Source organism: Mya arenaria, chromosome 5 (assembly GCF_026914265.1).
Source record: "Mya arenaria isolate MELC-2E11 chromosome 5, ASM2691426v1".
In the NCBI taxonomy this organism is placed as follows: domain Eukaryota; kingdom Metazoa; phylum Mollusca; class Bivalvia; order Myida; family Myidae; genus Mya; species Mya arenaria.
The window spans coordinates 78,591,543-78,616,195 of NC_069126.1; the positions used below are offsets into that span (position 1 = coordinate 78,591,543).

Consider the following 24,653-nt stretch of genomic DNA (forward strand, 5'->3'; position numbering starts at 1 on the left):
TTGTGCGTATTGTCATTTGTACAAGACTAATGGGCCTTGTGTGTATTGTCATTTGTACCAGACTTATGAGCCTTGTGCGTATTGTCATTTGTACAAGACTAATGGGCCTTGTGCGTATTGTCATTTGTACCAGACTTATGGGCCTTGTGCGTATTGTCATTTTTACAAGAATTATGGTCCTTGTGCATAACATCATTTGTACAAGACTAATGGGCCTTGTGCATATTGTCATTTGTACAAGACTTATGGGCCTTGTGCGTATTGTCATTTGTACAAGACTTATGCGCCTTGTGCGTATTGTCATTTGTACCAGACTTATTAGTCGTGTGCATATTGTCATTTGTGCGTATTGTCATTTGTACAAGACTAATGGGCCTTGGGCGTATTGTCATTTGTACCAGAATATTTGGCCTTACGCGTATTGTCATATGTACCAGAGTATTGGGCCTTGCGCGTATTGTCATTTGTACCAGAGTATTGGGCCTTACACATATTATCATTTGTATCAGACTAATGGGCCTTGCGCGTATTGTCATTTGTACCAGACTTATGGGCCTTGCGCGTATTGTCATTTGTACCAGACTTATGAGCCTTGCACGTATTCTCATTTGTACCAGACTATTGGGCCTTGCGTGTATTGTCATTTGTACCAGAGTATTGGGCCTTGTGCGTATTGTCATTTGTACCAGACTTATGGGCCTTGTGCGTATTGTCATTTGTACCAGACTAATGGGCCTTGCGCGTATTGTCATTTGTACAAGACTTATGGTCCTTGTGCGTATTGTCATTTGTACCAGACTTATGGGCCTTGTGCGTATTGTCATTTGTACCAGACTTATGGGCCTTGTGCGTATTGTCATTTGTACAAGACTTATGGGCCTTGTGCGTATTGTCATTTGTACAAGACTTATGGGCCCTGCGCGTATTGTCATCTTGTGCGTGTTGTCATTTGTACAAGACTTATGGGCATTGTGCGTATTGTCATTTGTACAAGACTTATTGGCCCTGCGCGTATTGTCATTTGTGCGTGTTGTCATTTGTACAAGACTTATGGGCCTTGTGCGTATTGTCATTTGTACCAGACTTATGGGCCTTGTGCGTATTGTCATTTGTACAAGACTTATGGGCCTTGTGCGTATTGTCATTTGTACAAGACTTATGGGCCTTGTGCGTATTGTCATTTGTACAAGACTTATGGGCCCTGCGCGTATTGTCATCTTGTGCGTGTTGTCATTTGTACAAGACTTATGCGCCTTGCGCATATTGTCATGTTGTGCTAGTTGTCATTTGTACCAGACATATTGGCCTTGTGTGTATTGTCATTTGTACCAAGATCATGTGAATATCTGTTTGTTTTTTTGTTTTGGAGATTTTGCACAATGCTCATGCTGACAAAACCAAGGCCATGACAATACCTCAACATTTTCCTCAAAAAAGGGACAAGGGAAAAACTTATTTAAATAAACACTATTTACAAAAACTTTGTCCCCAATGGTGTTTTCCAGCTGCAGTTGTCTTGTGATTTCTTTCAGGGCTACTTTATCATCAGTCTGCAGTAAACCTGAAGAATTGTTCGTATATATACACACACTGAAGAAACACCTTATTTAGTGTTATTACTTTAACCAGAGCACCATCTATGTTTCTCAAATTTTGCTTCAGTTTCAGAATAACTTTTAAGCTTACAAAACGAATGTTCGTTGTCTTTCAGAGTTAAGTTAAGATGCAACAACAAAACGTTATCAGCATACTCTTAAATAAGTTTCATCGTAACTTTTTCCCTACTTACCATTAAGATGAACTTGCAACAGATTTTCTCTCACAGTTGTTTCATGTGTTAGCTCCTCAAGGACACTTTTAATAAGCTGAAAAATAAGATAACTGCTTCTGATCGAAGATGCACAATATTTATCTTTAAAGTGAAATGGGACTATAACATTGCTTACTTAGAATACGATGTTAAAATACACTTGCAGGGGGGATCTTGGTAAAGACCAAAATCAAAACAATGGAGGATAATACAATATTTATTCATATTTGTGAATTTGATGATACTTTTGTGAAAATCAAAGTATTTTTTAAACTATTAAAGGGCTCACTTAAGCTTTTAAGTGATGATGTAGACCAAATTTCATGACATAACAAATAGCAGAAACCAACAGCCTTCACAACACCACCTAGACACAAAGGGTATAACAATCCCTAGACACTTGTTTCTTTGACGAAAAGACAAGCTTTTCTGTTCAAATCTATAAAAAGGAACTTAACTATTTTCAATTATAATGCCATGTAATATAGTTAATTTTTATTTTTGCTAATATAAATACTGGATACTAACTTTCTTACTTTGGAAATGCCCTGCAAGGCCTTTATATTAGCATGTACGAGGTTCTAAATAACTAAATATAATCTTTAAATGACTCATTGGAAATTTGGTCTTTATTTCATTACAAAATGGAATTTTGGCAGTTAAAGTCTGCTTAATAGGTTTTGAATTGTCATTGCTTTCTTTGCACATTTATCTATAATGGTTTTTAATTGCAATGTCTAAGATGTTCGCATTCCAGTGAAAATCAACAATATCAACACTTCAAAATTTTGTATGTAACTAAAGGGACATAGATATGACAATTATATTGAATATTTACGCAAGAATTACCTAACTTGTCACAAAAAAGGCTTAATATTACTCTGGGCAAGTATAAAAATTTGAACATAATATCTTGTTTTTAAGTTTTTTTTATAGCAAAACCCTAAGAAAAGGTTTAAGTGTACAAAGCTAAATTAATCTGAAAATATTTCAGCATTATATAAGTTACAGAACTTGTCACAAATGGACCAATGGACAGACAGATGCACAAACATTTCTGGTTAATGTTAAGTTTTCTTCTTTAAAAAAAGCCGCTAAATCATGCAGCTTTATGTGTTTTCTTCAAAAGAAAACACAACCATTAACCCCCTTACCCTTAAAAGGACACAGCCCCTAAACACCGCTATGTTGGCCCAGAATGACACTAGTCAGACAGAAAGACGGACGGACTGGGTGGTTATGGGCACCTGCAATTTTTTGCGCGTCCCTAATAATTCAGAATACAACATTGAAATTGAGGCTCATAATTATTATACTCAATTCTGCAGTGCCAATAAACTTTAAAGTTTGATCAGTCCATCAAAACGTTATTCTGATCATATTTTATAAAATATATACGGTATATATTTTTGGACCAGCCGCCAATTTATTAATAAACCTGATTATTTTTTCGTTCTATAAAAGACACACATAAATTGCAGGACTGACACTGCATGATCCTCATGGCTTTCTTCCCCAGCTGTATAAACGTTCTGTATGGGTAGTTAATGCTGACCGAGAATAGACACTGACAGCATTCACATAAAATATGATAAGGGGGACATCAACTAGCACAGAAGTGAAGTTAAATATGACAACAGAAGCACTGACAGACACAGCAGTGACATAAAATACAAGACAAGAACAACGACCAAAAATATGCCCGAAGACATATCTATTGACATGGTAGTGACATAAAATTCTATTTTTAAGAGCAACAACAGGCAAAACAGTTCATGAAATACAACAACAAGAGCGAGAGATGAAAAACACAACAGGAACATTGATAAGAAATACAATGACAACTGACCACAATGGACACGGGGAACACTGACAGACTTGGCAGTTACTTAATTAGAAGCACCACAACAATTTTTCTTTTTTTAGTAACAGTGACCTTAACCTTACTATACATCGCAGTGGCATGAACTTTGACGACTACAACATTGACAGACATCGCACTTGCTCAGGTGGTAGGTTAAGGCTAAGGAAAATCTCTTCTCGAGGAGATCCATGAGCTGGGAAGTGACATGGAGGACTTATGTATCAATACCTGATATATTATTATATCATTTATCATCTATCATTTTAATAATCAAACAAGCATGTAGTTGTCAACTCAGATCTAATAATTCAGTTATTGTTTTGTATTTTGAAATGAAATCTTGTTTAAATCAGTTAAAGCCAGGGAAGTAACTTTTGCAGCCTTTAAAATAATGTATTGTAAGATTTGCCTTCCTTGTATTAAAAGATTGCCTCACTTGAAAGCAACATAACTGGTTCTTATTTTCGAACATGTTTGGAATGTAAAGTTTCGATTTACAGTGAGTATTGTCTTGCAGTGTATTATATCCTCTGCAAAAAATAAAGACTGCTAAGACTTGTCTAAGACTGGTGTGTGTTTTGCACATCCGCACTGCCATCCAATTTTCCCAAAAATAAAAATAAACAAATCCTGATAATGAAACCTTTTTTCACCATGCACTTATTTTTATGACTGAAATAATGCACCAATTTTCCCAATTGACAAGGCACAAGCAGAAACATTGAAAGACAAGGCAGTGGCATGAATAACGATGACAAAAACATTGATAACGGGGCAGTGGCACAAACTACAACAACAGAAACATTGATGGACATGGCACGCCAAGGGGAACGCAGATGAACACAGCCTTGAGATGAAATACAACAATGGGAACGCAGATGAACACAGCCTTGAGATGAAATACAACAATGGGAACGCAGATGAACACAGCCTTGAGATGAAATACAACAATAGGAACGCAGATGAACACAGCCTTGAGATGAAATACAACAATGGGAACGCAGATGAACACAGCCTTGAGATGAAATACAACAATAGGAACGCAGATGAACACAGCCTTGAGATGAAATACGACAATGGGAACGCAGATGAACACAGCCTTGAGATGAAATACGACAATGGGAACGCAGATGAACACAGCCTTGAGATGAAATACGACAATTGGAACACAGATGAACACAGCCTTGAGATGAAATACGACAATTGGAACACAGATGAACACAGCCTTGAGATGAAATACAACAATAGGAACAAAGATGTACACAGCCTTGAGATAAAATACGACAATGGGAACACAGATGAACATAGCCTTGAAATGAAATACGATATCAGAAACACAGACAGACATGGAAATAACAACGAGAGGAACATCACGGGACATAACAGTGACGCCAAAAAACCTACAGCCATGGCAGTAAGTATCATGATGAAGATGGGAACACCAAAGCAGACGATAGTGTTATGAAATTCTCCAATAGGTGTATTTATGTACCTGTCAGTTCCATTACATTTGACAACAGGAGCTTCGAAAGACACTACTGTGGCATGCTTTTCTCTGAAGGGATCTGTTGCGTCTTTGGCCTCGCATGTTACACTATTTTAATATGAACAATATAATTATTTAAGTCTTGTACCATAGATTTTCCACATCCCCTAGCACCGACAACAAGAACAGAGTTGCTCTCTCCCGATATGGCTGTACGCTTAATCAATTCCAACAGCTCCCTGAAATATAAATAAGTTCCAGTCATCGAAATCAGCTTTTTGGATGAACAAGCCCAAACTTATAATATTGCTTGGCATGAAATTTTTAACAAGCCCTGCTATATAAAATTCAGAATTTGAGCAAGCCCGAAAGACATTTTACTAGTACAGGGCTTGCGGGCTTGTGTTGCTTTCAACCACTGAATAACTGTTCTATTTTTGCAGAATTTTTTTACATATTTTGCTAGCATTGAACTCAAAAAGTGTCTTTTCAGATAAGCTCTCTACGTTTTGTACAAATTGATAATGTTTTTACATATTACAGCAGGAATAACTGATGACGGCCTGCAATCTTTTCAAAGTGACTTGCAAAGAAGATAAATTAAAAAAATTAGTTTCTAGCTCAAACATCAGTTTTATATAAATTGTTCTTGAGACACATTGTTACATAGTTGGTTGAGTTCTTACAACAACAGACAGAATGGGTTTGATCTATAAGATCTTAAATGGAATAACATGTTTATTCATTCATACTCATGCAAGCATCAATTGAAATATAATAGTACAAGACATACAGTAGTCAAAATTAGCACAAGCCGTCAGGGCCTGCTCTGGTAAAATGCTTTCCAGGCTTGCTCAATTTCTGGTTTCTACATTGCCGGGCTTTTTCAACATTTGATGCCAAGCAATAATCTGATTATTTATAAAAAATGGGGCTTGTTCATACAAAAGTCTAATTTTGATGACATTAGACATAGGTTTATATAAAACATATTAATTATTCAATTTTAAAAATCACAATGTGGAACTTTACTGTATTTAATCAAGTTTGTTGTAAAATTTAAACAACAATTGTAAGTTTACACACATGGTTTCATTCAATTTACCCCAGCAAACCAAAAAATAAATCTGGTATCTGATACCGTCTTTCTTTACTAAGCCCATGAATTTCAGTCGGTAATGAGGTTTGGCATAATTTCGTGCGCAGCCATGTTTGAGTGAGCAAAACCACATCTTCATCTTCCGAGTCCTGTCTTTGCTTCTTGGCTTTTCCCATATCCCTACAATAATGTACAGCACATAATTATATAATTAGTGAAATGTAGCCCTAAAATAAGAGTTGAATGTAACCTAATCATTATCAAAAACTAAATAAAAAGACACTGAAAACAGACAAATATCAAAATGAGCTTGCTCTTGTAGTTGGTGATAATTATATACCAGAGCTAAGAGGAAACACAGCTTTAGACTTCTCCCATTGACAACCTGACATTTGCCGTTCGCGCGATTGGTAGTGCAATTATGACAACATGAAATTATTTTGGCACTGTAGCAGCGGAAAATTCAAGAAATATATTTCGCCAAAAAAACATTAATATCAAATAAGATAATACTCCTGCTTCTGCTTCTAAACAGTGGAAAGCCCTTTTCAGTGTATGACACCATGGAGTTCCCTATTATCACTTTTATAGATCGATGTTCTGTACTCAAGTTTCTGGACACGGATTACGAAAATTTAACAATGTCAGAAAATCTATGCATCAGATATTTAGGCAAAATAATATGACACTCAATTCATGTTATCCAATTCAATTAACACTTAATTGTTAACTTCGCAATCATTATGATGAAAGTCCTTGTTACAATAGTGGTGTTTTTTTCACACCTTCCCATGGTGATAAAATATAGGAGGGGTTGGGGTAAACAGCATTGTTGATTATCTAGCTGTCATCGAACCTGATTGGCTGATACAAATATCATAATAAACCGGACACACTTTCTGATGACAGTAAACGATAACCATTGCACTCGCATCAAAAAGATGTCTGTAATTAGTCTTGCCAGTTGAAGGCATTTTGGACCATAAAGGCCGGACAGAAACCCTGCATTCCTTCATATGTAAAATGATATAAATATTTTAATACAGGACTGTGATTCCACATTGTCATACCCCAAAAGTTGGTTGTGTGGGCTATATAGAAATCACCTTGTCCCATCTGGCTGTCCTGGACATTGGGATAAGTCTACTTTTCTCCATTTTTCAAAATATTTAGTTATTGACTTCAAACTTCATACACTGTGTTGAGGAGAAGTGCTGTGCAAAAAGATCTTATTTTGTGTCTTACATGGTATTTTTAGAGTTGTTGACCTTTTATTAAACAATTGTTAGCATAAAAAGAAGGTCTTTAATATTCCTACTAATATAAGTTGACATGAGACCCTAAGGTGGAAATATGGCATGATATTGGATGAGATTTCTATTGGTTTGTCAATTTTACCTTATGTCATTATCTTATGAATATGTGCTCAATTGATAATTTGCTGCAAAGTAATGAAGCAAACTTCAGTGAAAGGCAATAACATTTAAACCAAAATTTTGCGGAAAATTATAAACTAATTTAAGATGAATAATAAAAAAACTTGCTGCTCGTCGACCTGGCAAAAAATTGTGTACTATCAAAACAAGGGTCACATGATTAGCCATTGGGCTGATCATCTGCTCCAAAAACAACAATGTTCAAAATGGCTTGCCTGTTCTGTACAATACAATTGTTGTTGTTTTTTTTCCTTTTAAAAAACAAAAGTAATGAACATGCTAGTTCAGCATGATGTAAATTTCAGCTAACTGATTTGAACAGTGACCTTATTACCGTTTATATCTCATTTATTACAGCAGACAATGTCGGAGCATGAGTGTGGGGGGCAGTGTCGTGAGGCCCAGGTGGCAGCAGAGTACGGAAAAAGTCTTCTGGAGGAGAACCAGGAGCTGCGAAGCCGCATGGAAGACTTGAGAGCAAATATTGATAAAACGATGGAGGTAAAAACTGCCTTTTCAATCACTAATGTATCAATGCTTGATACTTTTTTTAATTATTATATCATATAAATATAATATCATTATAATAATTAAACATGAATGTAATTGTCAACATCCATGCAGTATTTTGATATAAATGTTGTATTAATCAGTTTCCAATTATCTTTTACAGTAAATTATACTTTAAAAGCCAGGGGAGTAACATCTGCAAAACTGTTAAATTTTTGTAATTGTAAGATTTGCCTCCCTTTAATTATAGCTTTGCCTCTCACTTGACTTGTCAATATTTAAATTTGATTTGAAAGCAACATTAGTGGTATCTTATTTTCTAACATGTTTTGATTGTAATTTTTAGCTCGACTATTCAAAGAATAGGGAGAGCTATACTACTCATCCAAGCGTCGGCGTTGGCGTTACACCTTGGTTAAGGTTTTGCATGCAAGCACCTTTAAGTCAATATCTCAGTAAATACATCATGTATTACATTGAAACTTTAGATATGTATTCCCAACTATCTAACCTACTAAATTAATGAAGTAAGATAACACTTATTTGAATTTAATGCAAATAAAAGGCCTTTATTATTTGACTTAGAAATTCTGGTTAAGGTTTTGCGTGCAAGCACATAGGTTAATATCTCAGCAACTACTTGAGGTATTGCATTGAGACTTTATACAATGGTACTCAACCATCCAACCTACTTAATTAACCAAGTTAGATTACTCTAGTTTGCATTTTATGCAAATAATAGGCCTTTATTATTTGACTTAGAAATACTGGTTAAGGTTTTGCGTGCAAGCACACATAGGTTAATATCTCAGCAACTACTTGATGTATTGCATTGAGACTTTATACAATGGTACTCAACTATTCAACCTACTTAATTAACCAAGTTAGATAACTCTAGTTTGCATTTAATGCAAATAATTGTCCTTCATTATTCGACTTAGAAATTCTGGTTAAGGTTTTGCGTGTAAGCACACATAGATTAATATCTCAGCAACTACTTGATGTATTGCATTGAGACTTTATACAATGAATGGTATTCAACCACCCAATGTAATTGAATAACCAAGTTAGATATCTCTAGTTTGCATTTAATGCAAAATAATTGCCCTTTATTATTCAACGAAATTCTGGTTAAGGTTTTGCATGTTACCACATTTAAGTCAATATCTCAGCAAATATATCATCTATTGCATTGAAACTTAAGATATGAATTCCCAACTATCTTGCCTACTAAATTAATGAAGTAAGATAACACGTTTTTGTTAAGGTTTTGCATGTAACCACTTTTAAGTCAATACCTCAGCGAATACATCATGTATTGCATTGAAACTTTACACACAGGCTCCCAACCATTTAACCTTCTTATTTAATCAAGTAAGATTACTCTTTCATATTATATAATTTTTGCCCCTTTATTATGCGACTTAGCAATTCTGGTTAAGGTCTTACAAGTTAGCACACATAGGATAATATCTCAGCAACTACTTGGGCTGGAGGCTTCAAATCAATAAATTACCTGAATTTTAATGACTTTTGGCAAACAGATAAGGAAAAAAGCAAGATTTTTATAAGCATTTACCATTGAATTGAAGCATGTTTTTGAAGTGATTTTGACAGTTCAACTGTTGTCTTTATAGAACTCTGTACCCGTGTATTAACATCAAGCCTCTGAGAAATAACTCCAAAGCATTTATTTCGAGAGATTTAGACAATTATTGTTGTTGATATTTGTACCAATACCATCTTCTAGTGTCATACATATATTCAGGCCTGTGAGCAGGAGACCCACTGCCTGCAGATGAAATTGGAGCAGAAGAGTAGCCTTGAGCGCTGGTACAGCGAGGAAGTCTCCTCCTTGAAACAACAACAGACTGACCGACATGAGCTACTACAACAGAGTCTCGAGACTGCCAGACAACAGGAGGCCAGCAAGTACATGAGACAGGTAGGTTAAGCTGCAGTGAATTGTGGACAGGTTGGTCACAGGGAGGTAAATTGTGGACAGGGTGGTCACACTGAGGTAAATTGTGGACAGGTAGGTCGCACTGAAGTTACCAGTATTTGTGGACAGGTAGGTCACCCTGAGGTAAATTGTGGACAGGTAGGTCACACTGAAGATAATTGTGGACTTGTAGGTCACACTGAAGTAAATTGTGGACATGTAGGTCACACTGAAGTTAATTGTGGACAGGTAGGTCACACTGAAGTAAATTGTGGACATGTAGGTCACACTGAAGTTAATTGTGGACAGGGTGGTCACACTGAGGTAAATTGTGGACAGGTAGGTCACACTGAAATTAATTGTTGACAGGGTGGTCACACTGAAGTAAATTGTGGACATGTAGGTCACACTGAAGTAAATTGTGGACAGGTAGGTCACATTTAAGAAAATTGTGGACAGGGTGGTCACACTGAAGTTAATTGTGGAAAGTTAGGGTCACAATGAGGCAAATTATGGACAGTTGGGGTCACAGGGAGGTAAATTGTGGAAAGTTAAGACAATTTAATGCAAAAATGGACATTGTGTTAAGCTTTTTATTGAGGAACATAGGTACATTTTTTATCTACTATGTTCATATGCTTAAGGGACATTTATTATTCCTGGATGATAACCAATACCAGTATATATAGAAAAGTTCCAAATGGAATGCAAATTCGAGACACTCTGATCCAGTGTTCAGCTGTATGCTACCACTCGGCAATCACCACCAATAGAGTAACAGACTGTTTTTATCAACTTACTAAAAGTACACATATTATTGGTATAAATACTTTTCAATATTGTTTTTTTACTTTAGAGTCTGTGTTTTGTTGTTGTCATATACTTTTAAAGATACCAGCTGGCAGAAAACTGTTAAATGTCAAAAGTATATATATTTACCATTCTAAATGCCATTTACTATGTTTTGTAGTAAACTGAGGTCAATTTTTTTTGCCATTACCCTTCAAATAATTATCATGTACTCTTAATACTAAATAAAGATACAAACATTTTTTGCCCTTGCATTATAATGCCCTTTATATAATCCCTACGATAGGATTTCCATCATCGTTTGGTTTTTAAACTGTATTTGTTTAGATAATATATATACAATTACACAAAACACAAATACATACAAGAGGGGTCAAAAACATAAAGTAGATGATTGATAATATAAAATTTAGACATACACTTCAGAATTATAAATTTACATAATTAAGAAGTAAGCAAATTGCTTTTTCTAAGTCTATCTTCTTTGTTTTCTGAATTATCGTTCGATTCATTCTGAAATACCAGTAATCAGATTGTATCAATTATCAATAAATATCCTAAAGTCAAATAGTGTATCATTCATCAATAAATATCTTAAAATATTGTTTTTTTACTGAAAATACTGACATGATTTCTTCTGTGATTTTGCTATATTGAATATCATTAAACAATCATTAAGTTGTTCTGTTACTACACTCAAAATATAAAAACAAACTAAATGCAAGTATTCAAGAACTTGTGTAAAATTGGAAAGTATTATAATTGACAGAGAAGTATTTCAATTATTTGATTATAATGTTGCCAATTGTCAGATAGCTTTTGGATCAACGATATAAATCCATTGTTGGAGATCATTGGCCAACAGGTCATGTCACTTGACTAAGTAAATAGGATCTGAATATATTATGTTGCATATGACTTCAAGAGTGTTGCACCTACATGTACTCTGATGAAACAACATACCCGGTAGGAAAGTTGGTCAGCATTGGAAATTGCGAAAACTGCTATTTGTTTTGTATTTCGTCCCGTTGCACCATAGTTAAGCCCATTGGCTTAGTAAATAAGAGGTTCAAAAGGTCATTTGTGGATTCTCAAGTACTTCATTAACATTTGTGAAACTTAATAGGAATGTTGGTCAGCATCCCAGCTTTTGCACCTGTTATTTCTTTGCACTCCACCTAGTCCCAGTTGCCGTAATTAGCACATACCCACAAGCCCTATGCTTTCTGGGCTTGCTCAAATTCTTGATTTTATAGATCGGTGCTTGTTAAAAAAGATAATGCCAAGAACTTTCTAAGTTTGGGAAATCAGGCAATTTCATCCAAAAGTCTGATGATTGTTGTCTAGCTGGCCCCGAACCGATTGAGACTTTGTACCCTAAAGTCATCTAGTCTGTTCAAACTTTTGGTCTGCCCTTTGGTCTGTTGTTTTGTACATTAACCTTTGTTCTCTTTGTTCCCTACTGTTGTTGTTGGTCACTTTTTCTCTAATGATCGCACAAAAGTTATTTCTGACTTTGTGAATTTTCACTTAGCACATAATAAACAAAAGACATGCTAATTGAATCTTCACAGGGATCAAAATAACTTTATTTTGCGGGTAACAACTGACCAACTGTTGCTAACAAAGAATTCTGAAAGCTTTTTTTTTTATCCTTACAAACAATATTTCAAAGCACTTGAAATAAAATATTCTCTCATACCTCAGTTTATGCTATTCTAAACATTTTGTTGTACAACATAGGCATGTGTTATTTCAATCTTGTCTTGAAATAATATTTAATCATTTACTATTTGACATAAATTGTTCTAAAATTCGGAGACATTATTTTGATATTATCTCTTACTGTAGGTATAAGCAGCTGTTTGAAAAAAAACCTGAGGCTTGAAAAACTGTTCCTTTTCCACAAGAACTCAGGACATGTAAAATAATTTGTGCATGCTTGCTTAGTTGTGGTATTTGCTCAGTTAAGTTTCAAGTCAAGTCAATAATTGTTTTTTGCCAGATATCATGTAACATTTAGCAATTATGTATAGCTTTTTATCAAAGGAAAAAAAAAAAAATTTTCGACCTGCAATAATCTAAGTTTAATAATTTAGACCACTAACATCATGGTGATAGTAATAAGAAGACCTTCAATATAAAATGCACTTCAATTTGTTGCCAATACAAATCACTGGATCGCCTCCCTTTGAACAAAAATCATTTGCAAATATGAATCCCTTATTTTACAGATCCAGGAACTAAGGAGTGATTTAGAGCAGGCCACAGCTACCACCTACCAACAGAAACAGAAGATTACAGAGCTTGAGACCCTTGTTCAGGAACACATGAACCAGAGTGCGGTCGATGTGGGGTCCAGATCATTCGGCCTGTCTGAGGAGGTCACGGTGCTTCAGGAAGAAATTGCCACAATGCAAAATGAAAATGTTTGTACTGATTAAATTGGTTTTACGGATTTATGTTAAAACATTGACTTTGGCGCCAAAATGATGTAGTAAAACAAAGATAACATTACAGGAGATATGAATAATCAACGTTAGGTGTTGCTCTTCAAATGTCACAAGAAAACTTGAGCAGTTTCAAGCCATTGTAAAACCAAGTTCTGTGCTCTTGTTAGAAATGAGTTCTATCCAATGCCAATCAAGGACATACTATCTTCCTCATTTCTTCTTATAGCCATCTAAACAGTTAACCAGCTTGATACAGTTGGCTGCTGTTTATTAATGAGTAAAAAATTTACATCTGAAACACCACAGCCTAATCAAAGAATCTTGAAGCCTCATACACAAAAAAGTGAACATTTTTGCCCAAATCAGACAAGTGTATTTTAAATCAAGTCCAACATCTTAAGCCTGTTGATCGACTCCCCACATCACCGGAAACCGACTGCAGTTATCAGAAATTTTGCATATAAATAATTACTTGTCGTTTAACCATGAACTAACTAATAAAGAGGCAGAGCATTCATTCATGTTAAGTTTCCACTGGTTTTACATCAACCGACCAATTAAATTATAGCATTGATATAGGATCACTGGGACAGAACATTAACAAATGAATATTTTGTGACATTGTGAATGCAATTTTATTAAGACCTAAAAAAAAATTGTTTGTTTCCTGTAACAAGCTGGAAAAAAGATGGGTCGGTAGGTAGGGATTTTTTTTTTTTTTAATGATTTAAAATGTCAGAATGATCCAATATACATGTTAATTTCAGGTGAATTATTTTAAAAAAGAATTCAGTGTGATATATAGATTCAAACTTCCTGCCTTAAATAAGCTATAACTGCTAGCTTGACAGCCATTGTACATGTATTTCAGTTGTAGAATGCATCCTTTTGAAGGGCAAGACCTGGGTTCGACTCCCAGCGGTGGCAACATTTTGTGCAATTTTGAGCATTGCCAGTATGTTCACCAGGGAAGCAGTTCATCTGTACACTTTGCAAATATAACCCAGTGAAAAAGTGAATCAAATAACATTTAGACAATTTATTTTTGGCAAATGTTTTAAACAATACTTTCAAAATGCATACATTTTGTAGTAATAAAACATGATATTATTGCACAAACTATTTTAAAATAGACTGTGTAATAATATCAAGTTGTATTACAATTAAATGTACATGACAACTATTATAAAATAAACCGCTGTTACAACAAGAACTGGCAAGAATTTCCAGAACCATAGTCTACGCTGTTCACTGCTTGGACACTTAAACCTTACCTACCGACTCGGCAGCAAACAGTGTAAAATGATAGATTGGACTGGAATATGTTTAAATAGACTAGAATCAGTATCAAAAAAGCTTAGACTGACTGATCAAAAATTAATACCATTTTCTTTTTTAAACAGTGAAACAGCAAAACTAGTACACGTACAGTGCCTTCATTAATTCGTTAATTTGCATAATGGGCGGAGTTAATATTACGTCAATTTGAGTGCTGCTAATTGACACGGTTACCGATCAGATTCCAGATGGATAACCACTTGTCACTTCGGGTGTTAATTGCTCATGTGGGTTAAACAAACATTCAGATCATGCATTGAGGCCCCTTTCAGATGATACCGACTCTTACACCGAAATATCCCGGGTCAAAACTGACGCATACTACAAATGTATGATGCGTCAATTTCGGGTCATTTATAATTTCTGTGCGTCAAAACCCGGGAGCTCGGGTCAATTGAAAGCCCTGCACTGAGTTTAATGTCACAGCCAATAAGCTTTTTGCCATTGTTTCAACTTGTCAAACCGGAATGTTTGTAACTATGCGACGAGTTCGGACACTACTAAATTATTTAGATTATGGTTGTCATCACAGGCCAAAGATCGCCAAAAATCTGACTTTTCGAATTTTTGGGCATAAAAAAATTGCGGTCGGCAGTAAAAAATTACGGTCGGTCGGGTTACAGGAAACAGACATTATTTTTTTTAGGCCTAACTGGTTGAGGAGTATGACATGAACAACATTATATCTGATTCAATATGATTATTATTATTATTTATCAGTTTACACATGCACTTCTAGACACAGCTGCAGTCCCAGTTGATAGACAGACGTGCAGAGCTGGCTGCCATGGTAACAGAGACGGAGGTTCTACGGGGGAAACTTCTCGCCCGTGATGAGGAACTGGAAGATGTCCAGTGTCAGTTTACCAATATCAACAACTCACTAGAGGTAATAGTCATTATTTGGAATTTAAATTATTAGGTAGTTGCACTTTTGCAGCACAGCTACTTTGTGTACTGTCTTCCATGTTTCCAAGAATTTGTAGTTGCACTTTTGCAGCACAGTTACTTTGTGTACTGTCTTCCACGTTTCCAAGTATTTGTAGTTGCACTTTTACAGCAAAGCTACTTTGTGTACTATCTTCCATGTTCCAAGTATTTGTAGTTGCACTTTTACAGCAAAGCTACTTTGTGTACTATCTTCCACGTTTCCAAGTGTTTGTAGTTGCACTTTTGCAGCAAATTTACTTTGTGTACTGTCTTCCACGTTTCCAAGTGTTTGTATTTGCACTTTTGCAGATCAGTTTATTGGCTATGGACAAATACATGTAAATATATTTCGAATAAGGATAAAGAAGCTAGCTAATGCAAATGCATCTTTGAGTTTGTATTATGGAAAGCCTCTTTTGAGGTTACGAAAAGAGGTTACAAGGGCATCCACTGTATCCACCAAATAATGGCTTGAACCACACTGCCTATAAGAAATATTCCTCACATTGACACATTTAAGTCACATACCCGGTAGATTTTAAAGATAACCATAGAAATAAAGCCAAAGTCTGTTGTATGGCACTTCTTTAACCAATCCCTACCCTCTCAAAACAAAAATACATTAAAATGGAAAAAACAACATATTCAAAGAACTGTGTAAAATGTTTTGAAATTGTTGTTCAACATTATATTTTCAGGTGAATTGAGTGTAGAATGATTTTCAGCATTTTCGAACTGAAATTTTTGTTTATACTCCCACTCATGTAAGTCAGTTAACATTTCAGATGTGTTATACCCCCTGTGAGATGTCATTAAACCCATATGCTTGAACGAATTAGCAGTTTCCATTGTTTCTTTTCGATATTGTTAATACTAAGTGTCATTTAGGTGCAATGATATACCCCATGCTAAGAATGTTTGATAACATATCTTCTGTGAAATCTGTCGGATAACCAGGTTACCTCACAGAGATTCATAGACATCTTGACATAGACGCCCTTTAGTAGATAATAACCTATTCTGAGTTTGATGCGGGGGCTTCTCTGTCAGAATGTTTATTAATTAAGAAATTGTCACTTAGCAATGGTCTGTGTGTGAGTCATCGACAATAATAAGATACTAGGAAGGGCTACTCACCGTTTCTCACGTTATATTTTGTGGCTGGATGACCAACATATATTTAGCATACATTGGATAGTACACAAAGAAAAAGTCAAATATTGGAGATATGAGGAGGTCCTACTATACGACTGCCAATTCAAGTCTGATGAAAATAAACAATGAGTAAATTAACATAGCTATCATAGAACAAACAAGGAATTCTCAATGTGAAAATTACTGTAACGACATTACCTAGAGGTTTGCATATAGAGAAACCGGTGTCAATTTTTAAGAAGCATTAAAGAAAGATGATCAAGCAAGAAGGTTTTTGATATAAGATCAAAGGTTGTGGTGACCAAAAGAAGCAAGATACAAGATACCAGAATCTTTATTTAAAGTCGTGTAAATGTTAAAAGAAACGTTGGCTCAATGAGCTATTTTTCAACATGCATAACAAACATACCTGGAAACAAAAGCATACAGTTTTAAATAGGTACAATATTGTACCAATTATTTACAAAACCAATTAAGGATCCACACAATATTATAAATTAATATACAATCATTTTCATGGAAACAGTCTAGAAACAGATTATTTCATAATTATGAATATTAAAATATGCATGTTACATCATGATATCAGTAATGAGTCATTGCCATGCATGTATGGGCAGGGATTTTCTTTTGCATTTCGGGGAAGTGTCCCTAGCTCTTATGGAGGGGGTAATAATGCTCAATGTTTTTTCCAATTTAGGGGATTTTCACTTGATTTATTAATTAGGATATAGGTACATTTGTATGATAAAACGTATGACATTCAACATCTCCACACATCACTCACAAGATAACAGAGTTTGATATGTGGTTGATACTGATATAAAGGAAATAAACCCTGACAGAAAGAACAGTTTCACTTCCACTCGGGAGCTGTTTCATTACGAGGAAAGATTTCATAGCAAAAAGAGATCTTTAGGTTTGAACAGTAGCACTGCCCTGTTGAAATTTTCCCTTCGTTCATAAAGTAAACATTTTCATTAATCTTTTAAACATTATGACTATTTATATGGTTTTCAGCAAGTACGCATGGAGAAGTTGGACTTGAAATGTCAATTAGATGCCCTGCAGATGGAGGCTAGTTCACACAAGTCAAAGGGCAACTCAATATTTGCAGAGGTTAGTTCTAAGCTTATCCATCTGTCAAAGAAAAACGTTATTGTCATAGCGTTATTAGTGTTGCTGTCAGCATTGTCATAGTCAGCATTGTCTTTGTTGGCTCGTCATTGTCATGCAAATATTTTAACAATAGCTATAACTCAAAAACTGTTCAAAATATTCTAATGCAACTTGGTCAAAAGTTGCCAGAGATAAAGCACATATGTACTGCAAGGTCTCTAACTCTGTTCTATTTGTTGCATTGAGTTATGCCCCATTTTTCACTTAAGAACATCAAATAATTATTATACCCCCCAAAACAAAGTTTGGGGGGGGGGGGTATACTGGAATCGGGTTGTCCGTCTGTCTGTCTGTCCGTCTGTCCGTCCGTTTTTTTTTTTTGTCCGGGATTCATCTTTGTCGTTATTGAACAAATCTTTTTCAAACTTTCAGATATTAATGGCCATGATGTAAACTTGCGCCTCTGTGAAATTGGTACGGGTCACATGACCCTGACCAGAGTTATCTCCCCTTGATGTGTTAAAGTAGGCAAAATAAGCCCTGTCCGGGATTCATCTTTGTTATTATTCAACAAATCTTTATCAAACTTTCAGAAATTAATGGCCATGTTGTAAACTTTCGCCTCTGTGAATTTGGTACAGGTCACATGACCATGACTGGAGTTATCTCCCCTTGATGTGTTAAAGTAGGCAAAATAAGCCCTGTCCGGGATTCATCTTTGTTATTATTCAACAAATCTTTATCAAACTTTCAGAAATTAATGGCCATGTTGTAAACTTTCGCCTCTGTGAATTTGGTACAGGTCACATGACCATGACTGGAGTCATCTCCCCTTGTAGGCAAAATTAGCTTTGTCCGGCCTAACTCCAGGGCAAACAACCTAGACATGGAGGGGTGGGGGGGTATTCGTTAGCCTATGGCTTACAGTTCTAGTTGTTGTTTGCTCCAAAATGCTATTGTTTGTGACTTCTGTGATATAACGGTAGGTCACAGGAAAGCTATTATGCTTTTGAGGTTATATATGCTTAAGTCATTGGAGAGTTATCGCCCTTTAATTGTAGAAATTACCTTTAAATGGTATTGTCTGACCAATATCTTTACAAGTCTTTGTCCAATCATCACCAATTTTGGTTAGAACTAGTATGGGAATAATATCTTGTTCAGGTTCCATTACCAGCCATGTTGCCTCAGTCACTCCAGAGTTATGACCCTTTAATTGGCCAAAACTGTATTTACAGTGTCCGCTCTCTTAATTTGTACAACTTGTTATCACCAAACTTGATGTCATTAAACTGGTTGGAGCGTATTTTGTGACAGTTGACAACCTTACAATACAATACCCACTTGATTATTGAAGTTCTCTCCCCAGCCAAACATCTTGTTGGTTTTTCCATGACTAAGATGGCTGTATTACCACTGAAGTTGGCAGCAGCATGCAAACACTTTAAAAGTTTGCAATAAATCATTTGTAAACATGATGCAAAAGTTATGAACCGTCTTCTTTATAAGGTGCACATATATATATATAAGTATTATCCATCTATTCATCAAGTAATATGAAGTTCTTTAAAACTTTTTTTCAGCTAGATGACAGGAGAATAGATGCTGAGAAAAAGCTGATCTCCCTGCAGAGAAGGCTGGAACAGCTCAATGAAAAGTACCTGTCAGAAAAACAGCTCAATACAAAATATAAGGTATGTTGAACAAAATATGCTTTATATATAAGACGTAAGCCTCAGTCATTACTTTACAAAAAAGCCAGAATTGCAATACCTCTGCAGATATACCCATAATTTGCAGATCTCTTATCTGGTTTTTTACATGTTAAGCTTGTCTGTAATTAGATGAAAAAAGGTCGAGGTTATATCATAGCCTTAGTGTCATTCTTGTCATCATTGGCATGCAATCACATTGACCTTGGTCACAACTTCCAGTGCCTTTTTCTAAGCTTATTGATAGTTTCATTGATGCCAGTGCTACTTTTTTCTGTTATTTAGGGCTATGCACAAAAATTGAAGGTGCCCTATTGAAATCACTTTTCCATCAATCTCTCAGTCACCTTGTCAGATGTGTTTTCCTCATATCTTTAAAACCTTTAACTTTAAAGATATTATTTTTAACCAGGTTTTCAACGAAAACCGGGTTATTAGAATGAGGTTGTCGTTGGGCGGGCGGGTATACGGGCGGGCGGGCTGGCGTCAAACACTGGTTTCTGTTCAATAACTTTAGTTAGCATTGATAGATATTGATTAAACTTGGTGTGTAGGTAGCTTATGAGAAGAGCTAGCTTGGGATTGCTTTTGAGGGGGGTGGGGCTAAGGTCAAGGTCACTGTTACTAAAAATAGTAAAATGGTTTCTGCCCAATAACTTTAGTTAGCATTGATAGATATTGACGAAACTTGGTGTGTAAGTTGCTTATGTGAAGAGCTAGCTTGGGATTGCTTTTGAGTGGGGAGGGGCTAAGGTCAAGGTCACTATTACTTAAAATAGAAAAATGGTCACGGTCACTGTTACTTATAAAATAGAAAAATGGTTTCTGCCCAATAACTTAAGTTAGCATTGACAGATATTGATGAAACTTGGTGTGTAGGTAGCTTATGTGAAGAGCTAGCTTGAGATTGCTTTTGAGGGGGGTGGGGCTAAGGTCAAGGTCGCTTGTTACTAAAAAATAGAAAAATGGTTTCTGCCCAATAACTTTAGTTAGGATTGATAGATATTGACGAAAGTTGGTGTGTAGGTAGCTTATGTGAAGAGCTAGCTTTGGATTGCTTTTGTGTGGGGAGAGGCTAAGGTCAAGGTCACTATTACTTAAAATAGAAAAATGATTTCCGCCAACAGTAATTTTCAGTTACGTCTCTTTTTGATAAAATTAAAAATAAAGTCATACAACAAATTAATTGGCTATAATTTCTGATTGCCCATAACAAAAACCTGGTTTCGTCGCATTGCGGCGCTTCTAGTTTTTATGCCCCCACAAAGTGGCGGCATATAGGGTTGCCCTTGTTACTCTGAAAGATTGTTCGAAGTCACAATTCTTTCATAACAAGTGATGTTATTCAAACTTAAAGAATGTCAGATTTATAACACTTTGTATACTTGAAAATTCAGCAAATAAACTTACTTTTCATAGAACTTCTATCTTTCTAAAGGAATTGACTGCTGTAGTTTCCTGCTGATTGGATGTTATATTTCCCAGATAATTTGCTAAAAAAAATCCGAGCTTATTGGATTTTATGTGTACAAACTAATGGACTGTTACATTTGCCATTTAATTGACTTATTTTTGATTTCAGCGCCAGATATCCCAACTCCTGTTGTCCAGTAGCGGCAGCCACTTTGATGATGAATATGTAGCTAATCTCCAAAGACAGCTGAATCAGGCACGAAATGAGATTAAAACCCTCCTCGAACAAGTCCAGTCCAAGGTATGAAGAGTTTTGATGTCATGAACTAAACACAAACTGATGTTTAATCTCTGCTGTTCCGATGTGTTCGGTATTTTGAAATTAAAAATCAAGATATTGTGTTGCAATTGGTGTTGGTGGTGCAATGCAAAAACATTAACATTGGCCATTACTAAAAACAAAATCGAGATTTTCAAATAAAACTCTGTACACATGTTGCTGGTGTCAATAGTAGACAGCAAGGCCCATAACTCTGCCTTCAATATCTGTTGACCCTTTTTCCTTTTTTCAACTGAAAAACAATGTTGGCTTTTGCTTCAAGGCATCCTTGTATAAATTTCATGCTATGATCATTATTTTCTATCCAATTTTACTTTTTGTGTTGTCTATTCATGGCAGAAACATGGGGATCACTATGTCCAATGTAATTGTGTTCACGGAAACCTAGTTTTGTTTGTACATGTATTTCTTAAGCAAATTAGATGAACATACTAAATTGACATTCTTATCTATGGGCATTCTTGGGTTTGAGTATGTTTTAAGTTTTTCATTTTCAAAGTAAAAAGTTATTCTCCTTCTTCAGACTTCAAAGATTAATTATATTTGATTCGTTTCATGCCTTTCTTTCACAGGACCCATTTGATAAGAAAGCAGGGACAGATCAAGGCTGTTCAGAGAAGATGTCAGAGAGTGAATACACGCAATACATGAAAACCATCATCGAAAGCAACGAGTGAGTCATTTCTGTGGTTATTAAAGACTTATGTATGGTGATCACCTTTATGCCAGTGATGACATTATCACCATTAACAATTAAACAGAGATTTCCCTGACGTATAAACCTGGAGACCCTGTTGCAATTTTCAAGCTAAGGACTCCTTCATTAAATCTTTGCAATAATTTTGGAGTTTATTAGATGGGATATGATATGAGTGGTCATTCAATATGGAATTTATTAAGGAGATATATAAATTGATAAAAAGGTGCTTTGAGGACACAAGTTTAATCAATTTTGTAATTAATGTCCACAAATGCAATATTCTATTAAAATGATAATTACTAATTTCATAATTTACAGCGCTAAGTAATAAAAAGTCACTATAAAACGCTCCAGTTTTTCCGAAAAAATATGATGACCACGACATCAATTTGGTGTGGACTTGTACTCAAAAGTTTCAGTTGAAATTCCTGCCAAGCACTGCTACATAAATTGCTAATGAGCTGAAATGAATTGAGCTAAGTTTATCCTAATTTTATATTTAATTTAAAATGTGATAAAATGTGATAGCTGTTAGAACCAGGCTTGAGTCTGTTTGCCTGATATGAGGGGCAGGCATCTGTACTTCTACATCTCACCCGCTATGCTAGCTATATTTATTACCATGTTGTGTCCATTACACAGAAAGGAGTTGGAATCTCTTAAAAAGGAGCTGTCTACAAAGTCAATGCAACTTCTGGATGTCCGATCCCTGAAATCTGCAGAGGAGGCTAAAAGCCGCAAGGTTACGACAGAAAACGACAAACTACGCAGCCAGAATGTCAGACTTATTGCCAAAGTGGAGGAACTTCGGCTTAAATATGAACCAGGTATGGACTTCATAGACATCAGAGCCTGATTTTACATTTTGTTAACCATATTGGCATATTAATCTGGGGACCGCCATCCTCACTGAATTAAAAAGTAATACTTAATCCTTTCGGTGCCTTAGTCTCAAAAATGCAAGAGCTGGGGAGATCACAGATGGCCCTGTATAGTAAATAGTATATAATGGATTATATATTTGGTGCAGAATTTTAGTAGATTTTTGTTTGGAAATAAAATACATTAAATAAAATTAATGATATTATAAAAGCTGGAATTATTGTTATCAAGCCATTATAAAGAAGTTGAACATTGTTTAATTTTTCAGAAACGATGAAAAAGTCTGAAGCCCTTGTTGTTAAAAGAACAGAAAAAATCCCATTGGATGATGAGGTAAAAATCCGTGAATCTAGACTGAATAATACTACAGTCAACCAATCACAGACAGCATTTGATGATACTGGACCAAAAACCAACCAATCAGAGAGAGTCTTACAACCGGGAAGTGAAAATTTAACCTCCAAATCGCTGCTGTCATATGTAAAGAAGAAATGTGTTTCAATATCTGACTCCGATGAAGTTCATTACTTTGAAGGAGAAAATAAGCCAGAAAATGATGCAGATAAAACTGGCATTGAACAAAGTGTTGTTGGTAGAAAAGTCACTGTTAAGAAACACATTTCTGCACCTAAAGATAATGTAAATGAGTGTAAGAGTCAATGAAGCGTGAAAAAAGCTGGTTTCACATTTTACTATGCATATAATTGTCCATTTGTCTTTTGAACAAGTTAACCAAAATATATAAAAATGACAAGAATGATACATTAACACAGCAAAGAACATATGTGAACAATTATTCATTGCATAACAATGCTGTTGGAATGACAAAGAAAGAATAAAGTATAACATAAAGTCACAAGCCAAATGATCAGACCGATGTGTTTTGCAAGTTTGACAAATTATGTGTTTTGAACACCTTTATTTTGCTGTTTCATGAAATTCATAAATGACAGTCCCTGTAACTTCAATTGCATTATAACTATACACCAGCACTCACTTGTAGAAAACTGGTATAATCGGTTAGCCAAATTATTATTAGTTATCTTCTTCTCTGATTATGCAAATGCAAAACAAATGTACTGAAAACTCGTGTTTTGTATTTTCGGTACTTCCATGGATCCTTGGGGATGTTTAAGCATGACTTTTGAACTGTTACATGAAATACCCTACACTATGTGCTATCGGACATTGACAGTGTAGCATTTGCCGTACCTGTAATTTACAGTCTCAATGACGTCAAAAACCTGACATTTATATGTTTTGAATATGCTTTTAAAGGACAAATCTACCCATACAAACAACTCATCCCTGTTATCTGCTGAGGTCATATCATTGGTGTGAATTAGCGATGTATGTTTACAAAGGTTTTGGATTATGTAAGGCGACGTTTAATATTTAATATCTGTATGTATTTGTATATGAATATATATATATATAAATAAAGCAATTTATCAATTGTTGGTCACATATTTAAGTTAACATCAAACAATAAATGAATAAATAATATATATTGAGAAAAAATACCATACATAATATTATCACCGTAAGAAGAGCGTAGTTACACGTCTCGTACGAATGAGTTTATCATTGGTGTATGCTCATAGGCCTCGTACACATGAATTTATCATTGGTGTATGCTCATAGGCCTAAGGTC

General features: G+C 35.3%; 2 protein-coding genes across 4 annotated transcripts in view; one reads left to right on the forward strand and one right to left on the reverse strand.

Annotated features, from left to right (window-relative positions):
- LOC128235238 (origin recognition complex subunit 4-like) overlaps window positions 1-6,700 on the reverse strand; it is a 56,657-nt gene extending 49,957 nt beyond the window's left edge. Inside the window, exons 1-5 of the mRNA XM_052950021.1 lie at window positions 6,600-6,700; window positions 6,302-6,439; window positions 5,309-5,399; window positions 1,790-1,865; window positions 1,476-1,561 (exon numbers count right to left, since the gene is read on the reverse strand). Coding sequence (XP_052805981.1) covers window positions 1,476-1,561; window positions 1,790-1,865; window positions 5,309-5,399; window positions 6,302-6,435 — 387 coding nt within the window. The 5' untranslated portion in view covers window positions 6,436-6,439; window positions 6,600-6,700. The remainder of the gene's footprint in view (window positions 1-1,475; window positions 1,562-1,789; window positions 1,866-5,308; window positions 5,400-6,301; window positions 6,440-6,599) is intronic.
- Window positions 6,696-24,448, forward strand: LOC128235236 (protein Spindly-like). Of its 3 annotated transcripts, XM_052950019.1 has the most exons (12): window positions 6,716-6,812; window positions 7,306-7,396; window positions 8,051-8,196; window positions 9,974-10,150; window positions 13,192-13,386; window positions 15,488-15,637; window positions 17,854-17,952; window positions 19,536-19,646; window positions 21,247-21,378; window positions 21,990-22,090; window positions 22,760-22,944; window positions 23,268-24,448. In XM_052950019.1, exons 3-12 carry the CDS (start codon window positions 8,059-8,061, stop codon window positions 23,660-23,662), a joined length of 1,683 nt encoding a protein of 560 aa, XP_052805979.1. In that variant the 5' UTR covers window positions 6,716-6,812; window positions 7,306-7,396; window positions 8,051-8,058; the 3' UTR covers window positions 23,663-24,448. The 3 variants fall into 3 exon arrangements, with proteins under 3 accessions (XP_052805978.1, XP_052805979.1, XP_052805980.1); XM_052950018.1 differs by lacking the exon at window positions 7,306-7,396 and having other exon boundaries at window positions 6,696-6,812; window positions 8,053-8,196; XM_052950020.1 differs by lacking the exon at window positions 7,306-7,396 and having other exon boundaries at window positions 8,056-8,196.
- The last annotated feature ends 205 nt before the right edge of the window (window positions 24,449-24,653 follow it).